This window comes from Charadrius vociferus, unplaced genomic scaffold (assembly GCF_000708025.1).
Source record: "Charadrius vociferus isolate BGI_N301 unplaced genomic scaffold, ASM70802v2 scaffold217, whole genome shotgun sequence".
Lineage (NCBI taxonomy): Eukaryota > Metazoa > Chordata > Aves > Charadriiformes > Charadriidae > Charadrius > Charadrius vociferus.
Window position 1 is genome coordinate 424572 of NW_009649190.1, and position 16923 is coordinate 441494.

Sequence of the window (16923 nt, forward strand, 5' to 3'; positions counted from 1 at the left end):
GTTCCTCTTTTTAGGATTTCACATATGGATTTCACAGCCTTATTGTACATCACTATCAGATTATTTCAGACCTGTATTGTCAGGGACATAAGACTAACGTGAAGTTGGCCTGAAACACAGAATTGTGCAAAGACAACAGTTAATAATTCCACTTTTGTGTGAATCCAGGTGTTTGTGAGAAGATCACTTTTAAAACCGTTGAAATCTTACAAACAAGCTCAGTTTTGTAAATGTGTGGGTTTGCATTTGTAAAGACCAGAATTCTCAGTCCTCAGACCAAAGAACATTTCATATAATGAACAACTCATTATCAACCCCCAAAACTCACAGTAAGGTGATAAAAGGCAATGAAGCACATTACTCTGACAGTATTGCCAGTGCATTGATCAATACCATGAGAACAACAATTATCTGTTCCTGGAATAAGAATGGCAATGCAAGAATGTGCAGTTTTAGAGATGAAATAACATTCTTTTAAAATACAATCCCCAAGGTTGGTGTAACGATCCTTTGTTTCAGATGCCCCTGGTACTAATTGCTTACTTTCTATTTAGCATTACTGCAAAAGTTTTCACTTGTAATTAGACTCCTGCTGATTAAGGAACATAGTTCCTTCTTTTTAAAGAACAAAAATACTTACCTTACTTTTCTTTTTAAAGAACAAAAATACTTACCTTACTTTTCTTTTTCCAACAAATTGTTTTTTCTTACCACAAAAACACATTTACACGGCAATATGAAGCATACTATTAATGGTTTTCTGGCAGACACACAAATAACCTCAATGTTTACAATGTAAATATTTTTCCTAGAAATATATAAAACCACCAAACATAAGGTGATTATTTTTTTTTTACTTCCGTAATAGTAATCAACTGAAATACGTACATACCCATATATGCTGCCCAATGTATAGCTCGTCTGTCTTTCTTGTCAAATGCATTAATATTAGCCCCTCTAGACAACAGTAAGCTGACCATCTGAGATAAACAGAAAGAAAAGAAATCCTCTATTCATAATGGAAAATTCTTCTTAGAGATAGACAAAGAAAATCATAGGAGAAAACAAAAATATGTGCGTTTCCAAAGGATATAAATGTGTTGTATTTTGAATATTCCGTAAGCTTGAAAAAAGTGGCTGCCCAGCTTGGCAGCAAGAATGAAGGGACTGTAAGGAACACAAAACTCGGTATCAACAAAAACATTTCCAGTTAAATATGGCAAAGCTGGGGAATCTTTGAAATCTTCAGACTATTACTAAGGGATTCACTAAAGGTAATCACTAAAAGCAAGCCTATTGCCAATTTGTCTTCAATTACCTATACACAATTACAATGGGAATTTCTCAGCAGTCATTTTTCAGGGCTTGGAAACTAGCGAGTTTGAGCTTATTACACATATTTCCTCCACATTCTAGTGACAACACATTCCGTATGTTCACTATCTACCAAACAGAAAAATATGTTCTTTTTTCCATTTTAAGGTTTACCTATTACTAGTTTAACTCCACTTAAGTCAGGCAAATTTGCTTCTGTCTTAAGAAGGGTGAACACTGTAATAACCTTCCAACTAAATGATGTAACATGTATTTTTCACAGCCGTTTCGTACGCAGATGCATACAAAAGACAAATTCTAATACAAAATAGGGGTTGGGGTTTTTTGAGGGGATGGGGGGAAACTGAGAAACTAAACATCAGAAATGTGAGGGACGGACAGATGAGTGGGAAACAAGCTAAGAAAAATAACTCTTACCTCAACGTGTCCACTGAAGGCTGCATGATGCAATGCTGTTCTGCCTGCTCGATCAGACACATTTACGTTGCTTAGGAGAGGCACCAAAGCTTCAGCACATTTTACAGCTTTGTTCGCAGCTGCTATATGTAGGGGTGTCTGCCAGTTTTTATCACGAGCATTGACATCCGCTGAATGCTTTAACAACACCTGAACAGCATCCTGAAAGCATTTACCAAAAAAAAACCCAAGCCACTTAGTAAAGATTTGAAAAGCCACCCTTAAATCCAAGGACAGTATAATGGAACAGACCTATTTACAATCTGTTCTTTTGTAAACATCATCTTATGCTTTGGGATTTGTACTTTATCATAAATCCAGATTTAGAGATGTTCTCAAGACCGAAAGCAATATACTCCCTACAGGTTTCAACCGAATCAACCATTTCCAGGTCTTTTATCCAGTTCCTTAAGCTGGCTGGCAAATTGTTTTGTCACCACACTCCAAAGCTCAATAAACCTCCTTAGGATTTCTTCCATCGCTAAGGACTAGTGAAGTACTATGAATTTATAATGCATTTTCATCAATTTGCCAAGCAAAATTTTTTGAACTGTCAAAGTCTAGAAATGGCAAAAAGAAGAACATCTTATTAGATGTGCATTTAGAGAACCATAGATAAAACAGAGCATGGTCACAAAAAGTTTCAACATACAATGTTGCAAAACTCCTGAAAACCGTTTCAAAATTGCACTGAATTCCATCTCACAAAAAGATTATTCATTTCCTTTTGTTAAACGTACAAGCTGTGAAAATTTGACAGATAAGACTGCAATTCTTACAGCAAGATAAACAAATCCCATTAAAATATGTGCACACAATTGGAATGCATAAAAAAAAAAATAATCTGTTGGTGGTATCAACATGACAATGAATACTGCAATTTACATCAACTCCGTGACCTTCCCACAATTCACTAATTGCTTTCAGTGACTTCCAACTCAAACAGTGAGCACACAAATACATGGTTGGCACTTTGAACTTAAAACACGTTACCACAAGTAGTTCCTGGAAATTTGGAATTACACTGTGGTACAATAGCTAGGTATTATTCTTGGCCACAAGCAGAATGCTAAGTAACACTTGATTCTGATGATTACAGTAAATTATATTGAAAACACTCAAATTTGTTCTACTGTCAATAAAAAATAAAATAGGAACAAACATAAAAGTGAAAATACTGCATCACAGGCTTGTAATTTAAATGAGAAATGAAATAGATTCTATTCTCTAAGTAACAAGCAGATTTAGTACTTTAAAAACCTACTCAAGATTTTTAACTTTTGTCTTTTTTGAACCAAATATTACAAAAACCATAATCAGAACAAGGAAATTTTAGAAGAGCTACTACCCCTCCTGTAGAAGGAAGCACTGTAGTTCTAGCATAAAAATAATTTCTTATATTTTTCTGTGCATGTGCATTAATGAATTTCAATATTATTTATTTATTTTATTTCCCCCCCCTAAAGTACACCAGGCACACAAATATAAAGGTCTAGAGCCTGACAGTCTTGACATGAAGTTGCTTGAACTTGCGCAGTTGACAGCTAAATCTGTAATTCCAGCTATTTTCCATGTTTCAATGTCCTTGTTTAACTGCAGCTGACCTTGCTTCAAGAGTAAGTACAGATGCTTTACTGAAATCATTATCAAGAGGTTTTTTTCATTACAGGTTTTTTCATCTAACACCTAAAAAAGCATGTAAATTTGTCAGCTGGAAAACAGTGCCTACACGTACCAACCATGTCTCCATCTACATATGTGGGCTCATATGACCTACTGTGTTTATAGATAGGAAATTCTGACAGGCACCTATCATTGCTTTTAGGGTAGACTGACTGGTTTACACGTTTCATTTCCCTTTGGTTACTATTTTGTTTAAAAATATTCCACATTTTTTAAAAAAATGGCCATGGTTGCATTTCTTGAAGTTATCATTTAGGTCCAGTTTGTCTACAGCACTCCTCTCTACAAGCATTACTGATACATGGAGCTTTTATTGTCCCTCAGCTCTGAAGAATGCAGTGTTTGGTGCTCCGGTCAGCTACCAAAGGAGCAGCCTAAAAATATCTCAAGAAGAAACAAATAGCATCTGGGAATAAGGCACCCTCGGAGACTCATTTTCAAACACTGTTTTGAATAACGCAACCTCCATATAACTCGGGTATTAATGCTACTGACAAAACAATGCAATTTATCCAGGGAATAGAAAAGCAAAAACTGAAAAATGGCTTGTTTAGATAGTTTGTGGATCAAGTATTTGAAGCTCAATGCTTGCCAAAACCAAAATATTCAATTCCATCTTCTCAAACGAGATTTTACACAGATTCTTTAAAAACCCTTTATTTTTGAGACATACTGAAATGAACATTGATTTGACTCAGGATCTCAAAGGAGATAGTTTTGCATAAACTCTTCCACATAACAAGCTCAGCATTTCTGTTTGTTTTGATCTTCTACAGGCATTTAAAAATTTTATTAGAACATCAACAATAGAGGAACAATAACAAATTCATTTCTTACATTACTATATTCTCACAATTGTGTCACTAGTAGACTTCAAAAAACTTTTTACATATTTCATTTACAACTTTTAAAGTGATTTTCAGTACTCAATCACTTTAAAAAATATATAAAATGTTTGTAGGCCTTATAGAACCATTTATTTCTTCAATGCCTGAACAGATGAGCATGTAAGAAATGAAGAAATGCAAAGATTATGCTATAACAGCCGCACTAAATCTTATTTCATCTCTACTTCCCTCACGCTGAACCACTCCGATTGCCTTAAGAGAAGTAACCTGGACTTGAGAACACTGAATGCAGAACCCTCTCTGCTAGGGGAGTGGCATCTGAGCAGAGAGCACACCTGAGAACTGGAAGTTTATCGTTTCCCCTTTCTTCCTACTCAGGCATATGATATATATACTCTTCACGTGTTAAACTGTTGCAAGTGTTCTGCAATTCTAAACATTTTGAGTAGTTTCACTTTATAAAAACCAAACGAAGAACAGAAGGTAATTTGAGATGTCTTATTTTAACACAAAGCGGTTTAAAAAGCATACCTCACTACAGGATGCCACAGCTCTGTGTAAAGGAGTCAACCATTTGCTGTCTTTGGCATTAACTCTAGCTCCTGTAACAAAAAGTGAGAAAAACAGAAATTTACAATGTATTTACAGGAAGACTTAAATATTTTCCAGTACAGAGAGAGAACTGTTGGAAGATACTTGTTCTAGCCTCATTAACACAGCATGATGCCAAAAATGGAACAGGAGTTTTTTTCTCCAGCTGAAGCCCATTCTTTGAGAAAACTCTTTTAACACTGCACCCATAGTACTCTTCCATCCAAGCGTACTCATCTTTTTACTCTAGGTAGTCCTCTATAATCTTTTGCATTTGCAAAGGTATATAAAAGACTGTTGGGTACTAAAGACTGACTCCTTCAGTCAGCAACAAAAATCTCATACATTCCCACTAAAGTTGAAATTCTCCATTGAAGTTGACAAAGAGGCTACATTTATTCCCCACGCCTCCAGTTTGCTCGTGGTTGGTGAGTCTGGTGCCTAGGTATGTGGAATGATGCTTCTTCTACTGGGAATGAATCTTCTCCACTCCACCAGGTCCCCTAGCCCACTTCAGAACCTCCTGGACCTCCTTTCATGACCTAGACTGTAGCAACCACACCTCTCGGCTTCTAAAAGCATACCCAAGAAACAGCTGTCCCTGCCCCCAGGAAAAAATGTCACACAAACATCTGTAAGGGACACAAGCCTGGGTCTGGACTTTAATTTTTTTCTTAATAACAAAAGGAAAGAAGAATTTGGGGCTTTTTTTTCTTGAAGGAAGCAACTGAACTGCTTTCTAACTTCCAGTGAACTTCAACAAACAAGAAAACTTAATGATTGAGCTTAATGATTTCATGTCTTACTGATACATATATACACACATACATACATGTGTATATATATACACATGTAACCTTACAGGGTTTTTTTATACCTTGAGTGGAAATTTAGCCATCTTTATTTGAAAACTGCTGAGATTTTACAGAGCTGTGATAGCTTAGACAAAATGTTACATTTTTGAAAAAATAGGTTGGAAATACTGTTGGAAAGAGCTCATAGGGCAATATATGATATCACACGGTAACATCAATGCGACGTGGTTAGAGCTTATTAACTTCTGAGGCTAAACATAATACTGGTCTGTCAGAACCAACTTTAATTTTTTCTATGCAAAGAATAGAAAAGGATGGAAGGCCGTTAAGACACAAAATGTCAAACAGGCTGCTGGTCAGGATACTCAGCTGAGAGACAGAGTATTTTGATCCAAGTCTCCCAGACCTGCACCAGCAAAGTCTCTCCCAGTCCAGCTGAACAACCTGACCAAGAAACGTAGCAGTCAGTCAGTACAAAATCATGGTTGTATACACTAAGCAAATCAAAGATCTGAAGTCAATTCTCTGAGCTAATCAGTTTCTAGTCCATCATCCCTTGCAGGCTTAAGAACACAATATGGAAGCTAACGCTGGATCCAAACTCCCACTTTGACCCTAGGTCTTCCAAGCGCAAGACAGTCTGAGGTCTAACTGCTGGCTACAATTTCAGGGATTTCTCTCCTTCCTTCTCCAAATTTCAGAAGCTTTGAGTGTCACTCTATTTTCCAAGTTCAAAAGTTTTTGAAAAATAAGTTTGAAGGAATGGGAAGAAACTCCAAGTCCATTTGAAGAAAACTCCTACAATCTAACAAAAGCATAAGACACTTAATCTTACCATAAACTATCTGCTTTTGTCAACCATGATAAGGACCTAGTGCATTGCACCACACCATGTACCATAACATAATGTACTCTATCAAGTTCTGCAAAGAACTCAAGCAAAAAAAGAATTTGAGGATTCTAAACACCACCAGAAATATCTTAGGCTTTTTGTTAATCCTTCCCAAAATACAATAGCTTCAGCGATCAGTGAGAACGTAATCAACTTATTTCAAACTTATCTGTAATTACACAGAATGGTCAGGTTTGGAAGGGACCTCTGGAGATGATCTAGTCCAACCCCAACCCCAATCAATTCTTGATTGCCTTCCAGGTTATTGTTAGCCACACCTTCTTTTAAGCAGACAAGACAAAAATATGCGAAAACAGTACTCCAAGCTCCACCTGACTTAACATCTTCAGCCAACCACCAAGGAATGAGGACTTTAAAAGTCTAACTGATTTCTATTTCTACCTTCAGGACATAAATGTCTTCAGAGTGTTTTAAAGGAATAAAGAGAGTTACTAGGTCACTTATCACCATACTGACTTTTCCCAAGTGACAAAGCCTGAGACAGGGGAAGCACTTTTCCCAGCAGAATGGGAGAAACACACGTTTCCACTCCAAGGAGGTGGCAGTCACCTAAGCTCTAGCAAAAATGTGCTTAGGGTCCAAGATATGTTTATGGGTTCAGCTAAGCTGTTCACTAACATTTCTGGTACTTTAACATACAGCCTAAAAATCGCATCAGAAGAGAGAAGATTATTATTATTGAAATACAAAAAGATACTATACAAAAGGTTTTCCCAGTGGTTAAGTTAATCAAAACTGCTAGGACTAAAGGAAAAGAGTATCTGAAAGTGTTTGTTGTTTCTGATAAGACAAAAAAAATCAGCATTAGCCAAAGAAATGCCTAAGGAAATCTGAAGTAATACCTAAAAGTAACATGGTCCTCTCAAAAGAAGAAAACCAACCCAACAATATCTGCTCCCCGGCCTCATAAGTGATCCTCCACCCAAAGAAGCACGAACGCCTACATCTGGGACACCTTATAGTTCAATTGATGTAATATGTAGACACTAAAATAAGTTAATTTTTCAAATGCACAAAGAATCTGTAGATTCTCTGACAGGAAAAAACAAAGTTGACTTTTGACAAAAGATCTAAATCTCTGATGGCCTTAAGAAAGAACCACGAAGCTTGTTTTTTGCCCCCACAACAAACAACTCAAATGAGTTCCAAAACTTAGATTGAAAAACAAAGTTTTTAAGTAATAATCAGAATAACCATACAACCAAAAAATACATATGCACTATTGATGTGGAAATGGGAAGATCTATAGCTCTAGATACATTAAAAAATAATTTTAAATTAACATAGAGATACATCCCCCTTAAATTTCTCCAAGAAGACATGCTGCCAAGAATGATTTACATTTAATAAAACAGCTTCTCCAAATAGCCTTGTATCTGAGGACATAATCCCCCTCTAGGCTGTTCTTTACTCCCTAGCACATGATTTGGGGAAAATGTCACCATTCCTCCCTCCTCGTTCAGGTGCACTCCATGAGCTCCCTCAAACCTACTGTACTCCTACCATGCAACAGTGAGGAAAATTATAGCCTTCACCCTCTGGGGTAAAGCTCTACTCCAGATCATTGCAGATGAATGTTAGAAAATATATTATACCTTTACTAAGTATCTTTTGTGTAAAGATCATTTGCTTCACGGTTTGCTTAAAGACAGTTTGAACACATGTACATATATAATTCACTGTACAACACAGCCGATGCAACATTATCTCTGTGAAGCTCAACCTGCTGACGCGTTAACCAGGGCATTTCTCACATTTCAAATGGCAGCTATGCAGCAGTTTGCTCTTTCAAAACATGGTGCAGCGTACCTCAATCCCAATTTGTAAGAAAAAAAACAACCACAACCCAATCCCCCCCCCCAAAACAACAACTACAACACACCCCAAACCAAAAAACCCCACCACACTGGGGGGTTAATTTAACATTCATTAAAACTGCTCAAATATTTCATTTGTTTAATGCAAAAATTCTTCTATTTCAATTATTTTAATACAACAGAGCTTGCAGGAAAAGGATTTAGGGGCTTGCCAGAGATGTCAAATGCAGTACTGCACACAAATACCCACCATCCTTGCTTGAACTTAAGAACTGATCATGTAAATGACACTCCCCTAAAACTGCACCTTCCAAATAAACCAACTTACTCGGCCATGTTGGTGCATTAAACTGAAATATTAAACAAGATCTTGCCTTTCATCATCATCTTCGCTAGTACAGCCTATTAAGTTTATGCACCTAGGCAGATACAAAAGCAGGATTTTTGCTCTGCAAAACTGGGGGGGAGGGAGAAGTATTACAAATTTGTCTTCCCTGAATCTTACATTTCATTTTGCAAAGTTGTATTCACAAGACTGACAACTAGAAAGACATGTTTTATTTAATAAATCTAGTACAGAAGCTACTGAAAAACTTAATGATGTTTACCTTTAGCAAATTTATGTTTCAAGAGACATATTTTCCAACTCGATACACGCACTGATTTACAGAGGGATCCTGGAAGCTTTATCAGTCCATTAACTGGAAACTTCAGATTTAAACGTGCTGTTAACCACCAATACCTGGACTTATGATTCTGCATTGAGTTGCTACCTCATTGGCGTCAATATCCTTACACTCAAGTAAGAGCTATCATCTCAACCACCCCTTGAAGAGACAGCCAATGAATGACTGGGCGGGAAATGCTGCAAGGAACAGCCACACACCTCCTCCTTCATCCATAAAATGCCGTGTAACCATATACAGCTGTGCCTCAGCACATCACCTCTGTGTTGTTCTCATAAGAACTTTTGCCGTGACTCTCTTCCCAAGCTACTCCGCGCCAGAACTCTTCCCCTTTGTAAGTGTCCTCGGAAGACTAATGAATGCAGTGGCTACATTACTTCTGCATCACTACTTGGAAATAGATTCAGAAAAGAAACACAACAGAACTGGCATGACATTTTAATCTTCGCTCACAGTACTAACTTAAGTCCTGAATTGCCTTCCACTGTTCTGTTTGTAGTCTGTATTTTTGGACTGTCAAGGATGGTATTTTCCTTTGTTATTGTACAAGATGTACTAGCTAAGGAACAATATTATAATGTAAGCAAATAAAGCAAAAATGTTTTCACTCACATATGCAATAAAGACACCTGATGTTCAGTATTTGAGGCTCTGACATCTTTATTTAAAAGATGTAAATAAGGTTGCATTTAAAAATAGCTAACAAACTCTGTCTTACCAACTAGTATACTGAAATAATTTTAGGAATGATCTTTGCAGAAATTAGGAAGAACCCAGGTATAAACCACTGAGAATAACCAGCAGTCCTACTGTAATTAGATTCTAATTAATTATTTTCCTAAGGGCTAGTATTAGCTTCGGAAGTTTTTCCTTTTTAAATGATCCACTTTTTATCTAGAGAAGACAACCATGGAAGTACTTAAAGTGGCAAGCAGAAATTCTCAGACTATACTGGGGAATGAACAGATGGAGAAGGAAACTTTTCCTTAGATAGAAAAATATGTGAACATTCAGGAGGAGATGCAGAAAACGTTTGTAAAGTAAAAGATCTGAGATATGAATTGGAGCAATCAGTAAGAGAAATCTAGGGTAATTTCCTATTGAAAAATTGGATACTTGGAAAATTATTGCTACAAAAATAATGACGTATTGAGAGAAAGCTTCTTCCTATCTATAATCTAAGTGCGTAGTAGAGGATCTACAGGATAGTGAAGAAAATCTGAGAGGGACAGGACCAGAATATCTTTTGACCAGCCACAACAATGCTTCAACAACAGTTTATTTTTATTGTTTAAAAAACAAACCCCAAACCAAACAACAAAACACATACATGGAGTTACATTGGCCACAAAAGGGAAGAAAACCACCATCAAGTCAAAGCCATCCTCCAGAACTTTGCTGCCTTGCCACATAAGTAGTCCACTTCCTTTCAGAACTTCATAGCTTCTGCCGCACCTCAGCCACCACCTCCTAGAGCTTTAGAGAGCAACACGAAGTTCTCAGAGTCCTCCAACTACCGAACATTTCTACCTTTTCAGAAGTCAGCTTCATCTTCTCTCTCAAAAAGCGTTAAGAGCTACTTTTTTCACAGCAACCGACTGTTACTGCTGCCAGAGGGAAGTTCAGACAGCTCAAAGAAAATGATGGCCAACATCACCGTCAAAAGAAGAGGAAGTGGCCAAAAGATACAGCCAGTGTAAAAGGAGCCCCTGTGAAAAGCCCTCAGTGTGCGGGTACATCTGCAACCCAAGCAGAGCGCTTCAATACAGCTGATATTTTTGCAGTGATAGCCTTTCAACAGCTGAGCTGTGTGACTGTCATTGCACGGACTTTTAATACTTGCATGACTTCAGAATTCAATGGAAGTAATGCAGCTTGAGTGCAGTAACACTGGAGGGTCTTTTCTATCCTCCAAAATCTATGTTGTTACTGTAATGATAGTTTTCCAGTGTCAGCACGATTCTTACATTTTCCAGCTGACCCAGAGGAAAGCACAACAAAAACTCAGGGGCTGCCAAATTTTAATGAGATTTGAGTTTGAACACACACTCATGTATGCTGAGCTTCAGGCAGTGAAAATTTTGGGTTAAACAAATAGAAATGTGTTGTGTTAGTATTTAAGTATCAACGCAATATAATAACTAAATCTATTCAAAAGAAAACAACAGATAATTCAGATGTTTATTTTCATCAATTACATTGATTTCAGTGAAAGCAGTAATAGTCTGCATGGTATTTTAAAGAAAACACATGAAAAAAGTTACTAATCAAAAGTACACATTCTGGGCTCCCACTAATCTGTCCTGCCCCTCACATGACACTTGCCTGCAGAATAGACTCTGATGGCATTAAAAAAAGTGTACGACAAACAGAAAGAATGATTTTTATAAAACAAGAAGCCTCCCCAGAACAGTTCACACGCAGGACTTAACTGAAAGAAGGGTTTGATTTTTTTAATCAGGACTTCTTGGAAAGAACAAAAAGTTGGACATTCTGTTAATTAAGACTTAATTATTTTACTTTTCTACTTCTCAGTAGTTTGCCATCAAGTATGTACACAATTAAAGTCAGTGCTATTATGCAAAGTAGACAGATGTATTTGTGCACCAAGATGCAGAGTTATATGTACATCATAAAAAAACAACTGTGATGGGTGTTACTACTCTTCACAGAGTAATAAAAAAAGCTTCTAAAATTATGATTTTCAAGTGACTAAAATAGAATCTTTTGTTCGGTCATTCGGTACACTATAAACAACCATCTTTATGCCTCTTTTTTATTTACTGTTCACCTCTTTACCTAACAAATTCAGGAATGCTAATTGCTTATCTAGCTAGAATCTAACAGGGAGAGATGATTTGAATATTTAGACTTCCACAGACCATAGAGGTATGAGAATTTGCTGGCATGACCTTCACAACCTCAAGGGACAAGCTTATTAGTAAGTTCAGTGAAGCACTGTCTCAAGATAAAAATCAAAAGGCAATCTAAATGTCCAGCCCCAAACTGGAGTCACTGAAGCGATTTTCTTTGCTGTTCAGAGTCTGTACCCAAACTATCACTTTCAGGTCCCTTGCCCAGGTGAAAGACTACAATAGGAGAGGTCACAGAGCAGCCTTGAGGGTTGGTGGGAAAATATCTCAAGAATTCAAAACTTAAATAAGTATGCTTGCAAGACTGAGAATTTATTCCACAAAAGTCTACAAATACGCTGAATTGGTTATATCTTCAGAATGGGCGATGTGGGTTGCTTAGGTCTACAGCAATGTAACATAAAGATACTGTAACAGCAACATATGATCCAAAACACATACTTGAAAGCAACGTGGATCCCTTGGAGGGGGATGCAAAAGATGTTCCAAATGAAAAAACAAACATGTTTAGGTAACAAATGATACACACTTTAACTAAGAATAGAGATTAACAAGAAAGAATCAGGTAAGAATCACCGAGAGGTAGCAAGATTAATATTGGCTTCAGTAATTTTGAGGTCCAGTTTGAAGAAAGAATAAAAAAGGCAAAGCAAACAGTCTTTGTAGGATAGTTTGCAGAGCAGGAAAACTGTAAAGTGGTTCCTAATAACATTTCAGCAAAACTACATTAGAGGACATCACATACAAGTTGCGAAGTCAAGCTCTCACAAGGTGAGAAATGCTAGGATGAAAAGTAGTCTACTTAATTCAATCACTTGTACAAATATATTACAATAGCTCAATTAAAGCCACATACAAAATTTTTTACATGCAAATTTACTGCACAGAGGAGATTGCTGAATAAACATTTCTGAACAACAAATCATTTTCTCATTGTTCAAAAAGAGGTCTTGCAACAGGGCAAGTGTTCTTCAAACCTTGCTGTGGTAACAGATGTTCCTTATTTGCTCCCTAATGCTCATCTATTACGACAAAATGTAACATTATACATCTGTCTCAAAGGAGAGATTTGATCTCCAGCTGAAACACAATAGATGAATTTTCTGTATCTTTATGAATTGGAGAGGATAAATACAATTACTTAACCTTTGTTCCCTATCTTCTGACAGTTAAAAGAAAAAGCTTGGCTTGTGCATTTTGAGACACCTAGACCCGATTTCTCAGAGAAGCAGCTGGTGCAGCAATTCAGATACAGCTGTGAGTGCTCACACTTTCCAAACCACAAAGATTTCAAATCCAGCATTCAGAAATGAGGAAGACTAAATTGGTGACTACTTTTTAAAGTCTGGTTTAAGCTGCTTGCAAGCAGGTAATACACAGATTAGTGCCCAAGTACACCACAGCCTGAACACGCAGACATCAGTTTCTCAACCTGCAATTAATGCCCCTCTTCATTGACTTAACAAATGCATCAACAACCGGCATCAGTGCCCACTTCCCTGTACCACCCCGGTTCATTCTCAGTGCACCCCCTCGCTGTGAAATTCATGAGGCTGTGCTTCTACAGCAAGGCACAAACGTGTAATTGAAGTCCACAGCACAGCACATCAGCACAGCGAGGTTAGACTGATATTGCCCATACATTCCACAGCTTACAAAGCTTTTGATTTCACAACTATTTAATTAATTGTTTTGTGTGAAGTAAATCCTCATTTTCATTAAATACATTTTCATCTGAGACATATCAACGCCTTCCAGCATTCCTGAACAACCTGAACAACCTGCAGATGCAGCAGCACCCCACAACCTCTCTTCCACACAACAGCTCAACTTTAGACTATTCGTACAGCCCTAATTATTAGTTCTGCACTTGCCTCCTCCGGCCTCCAATTTTTCTGATGCTTATCCCCAGGCTATGTGCCCAAACTAACTAACCTTTCTTCCCCTACTGCCATCCCTATCAGGATCTTCTTTCATTAATATCTGAACTAGAATCTTGTTCTTCCCTTAAGTCCTTTGCCCACAAGAGACATATTTTCTTCAATCACAGTTCTGGTAACTGGACTCAACTCACCCAAAACAGTCAGAAGCTTCACTCCCAGAAACAGATGACTACAACTTTGCAAAGTTTATAACACGGTTAGTTGTTTTGGGTTTTTTGCTGGTTTTGTTTTAATCACTGTGAAAACCCAAATAGAAAGAAATATCCTTGCCAAAACCAAGAACACTTCAGAAGAAAGGGAACATTATATATTTTCAAGTCACCAGAACTTGTTTTTTTTCTTGACAGGGAAAAATAGCACCTTCTCAGCAACACAGGTGAACTTTTCTGGACAAACTACCACTATGGAATATTCCAATAATAAAAAAAAAATAAATTAAAAATTAAAAAGATACATGATGTGATATTAATGAATTATAAGAATATATAATTATAAAGACAGAGTACATATATACAAGATTACATCTTGCTAAATTGTAAACAAATTAAATTGTGCCTGGCAATTTCAATTGAAAGTCTGGAATTGACTCCTACGATCTTAAAAGAGACATAAAGCAAAATTTGTTATTAAGGGTTTGATGGGGGGTGGGGAGGTGGAAATAGCCAGCACGGGTAAGGTGTGCCATTAAGGAGGCTGAAGATTATAGTGGTTCTATGGGACTGCTACAAGTTTTTATCTATTTAACCTTAAAGCAGTTCCATATCATGAATTCAGCCTCAAGCTGATGGGTAGATTTGTCCAAGATCAAAGACAATCAATTCAGTATCTCAGTTGGGAAGTTTTGCTTTCAGGTCTTTGGTTTAGTTTCTTAGCTTTCTACCTTTAAGATTGAAGTACACTGTTTTACAGAACTTGCACCTGGTCTTAGTACAAACAAATACAAAAAAAGACAAGAGATTTTAAAATTTTTAGCTGATCCTAATTATATTCTATACATTTAAGCCAACAGCAAAAGATACTTAAAAATAATATAACCGACTCTTTATGCTGTCTTTTACATTCAACTATAAGTGTTTTTCTGAAGACCATTTCAGAACCAAAGCGATGCTACCTATAACACATACACTATTACTTCTTTAAACTAGAGTTAAACTACCTAAAGTTGATCAAGCTACAAATAAAAATAGCTGCAACTGAGAAAGCTTTCTACAAAAATATTTTAGAGCAGAACTACACAGTATTATAACACTGATAATTCTGGAAACCAAAATTTCAGTACAAACATCTTTAATTTCTAGTACATTAAATGTCTCAATAAAATTTACACAAACTAAGATGTACATAAATATTTCTTTGGATGTGCATAGAGTTATTTTTTTTCCATTAACAGGAACAGAACATACCAGATAAAATAAGTAGTTCAATAATTTCTGCATCTCCCAGATAGGCAGCAGCATGTAAAGGGGTCCTTTTCTCATTATCCTGTGGTAAGAGGGGGGAAAAAAGGTTTTATTTAAAATAAAAAAAGTATGTTTTAGCATTCTGTATGAGTTATGAAAAAACACTGCATAAAAGTGCATCTTCCAAATATTGTACATTTTATATTTTAGAAAATAGAATTACTCTAATTATGTTAGCCACATTTACTAAGACAAACATGCTTCTCCCTAAGGAACTCTTAATACCTACGTAGTCAACTAGTGTTTCCCTGACACACACAGATTGACAGATGCTCATCACATCTGAAGATCAACCCATCAGTTAGAAATCACTATTTGCTTGTCTCCACAGACAGGAACTGGAGCCTGTCCTACATAGTTAAAAACGGTGTGTCACCTTCACATGCAACTATTAGTGAGAAACATTTTCTTTGGGAAGTTTATTTTCAGCAGTTATGTCTTGTATGAAAAAGAAGCTGGAGTACGCAGGGGCAAAAATACTGAAATCCAAATTTCCACTGTTTTGTTTACTGTAGATAAGCAAAGAGAAGGTAGAGCTGCAATTTATTTTGCAGAAAACACTCAGGAGGACGCAAGTAAGACCCAGTACTGATTAGTTCAGGCTGATGTAATTTCCTTTTGAAGGTACAAGTAAGTAAGAGAACTTCACCATACACAATATATACAGATCAAGATTCAGTTTTGAAAGACTAGCACAGATTTCTTGAATCTTTCAGGATCAATCCCAATTTCCCAATTTTTAATGAAAAAAATAAGATGACTTTCACATCCTAGCGAGTGACAAAAATGAACAAGGGTCAACCAGTTTTGTTACTGAGGGAAGGCTGCAAGGCACCAGCAGAGAGACAGCTCACCCGTTCTGGCCTAAGCTCTGCTTCTATATCTAGATCTTTTTGGCAGTTTCAAATACACTGGGGGTGGGGGATCAAGATAATAATCAGCAAGGCATTTTAAGTGGCAAAACATTTCTATTAATTCAACCGCTGTATCACAACTACGGTAAAATTAATGCATGTTTTAATTGATAATTTATTGTTAAAAGTATTCCTCTCCCTTGCCAAAATAACCTTATTCAGTGAATCTCTACTTGAGAGCTCGCAGCATACAAGAAGAACATTCAAGTCCATGGCAGGAGAGATCTGATAGCAAAACTAGAGCTGAAAGCCAAGAAGTCACTTCTAAAACATAAAAGTCAATTTCAGAATGTAGAACATTCAGCTCCCTCCCTGGAGACAACACCACACACACACACAAAGACAACCCCCCCACCCTGCTCAAAAAAGGTTGAAGTTAAACATTCACCATCTTGTCAATGTTTCCTAACATCACTTTTTGAATTACACACAAATAATTTGAAATTGCGCAGTGCAAACATGTCGTCGACGCACCTTGAATAAGGAATCAATACTACTTACTTATCACTAACACCACATAATGCCTCACAGTACCAATTACGTGCCAGTATGTCTCAAGTGCAGATTACACATTTATGACAAAAAAAAG

The 16923-nt window shown here is 36.8% G+C and overlaps 1 protein-coding gene across 3 annotated transcripts in view; it reads right to left on the minus strand.

Annotated features, from left to right (window-relative positions):
* The window catches only part of ANKRD28 (ankyrin repeat domain 28), a 102747-nt gene that overhangs the window by 39695 nt on the left and 46129 nt on the right, over nucleotides 1-16923 (minus strand). For all 3 annotated transcript variants that reach the window (XM_009888919.1, XM_009888918.1, XM_009888917.1), the window contains exons 4-6: nucleotides 4854-4924; nucleotides 1753-1953; nucleotides 893-980 (exon numbers count right to left, since the gene is read on the minus strand). In XM_009888919.1, the coding sequence (XP_009887221.1) occupies nucleotides 893-980; nucleotides 1753-1953; nucleotides 4854-4924 (360 nt within the window). The remainder of the gene's footprint in view (nucleotides 1-892; nucleotides 981-1752; nucleotides 1954-4853; nucleotides 4925-16923) is intronic.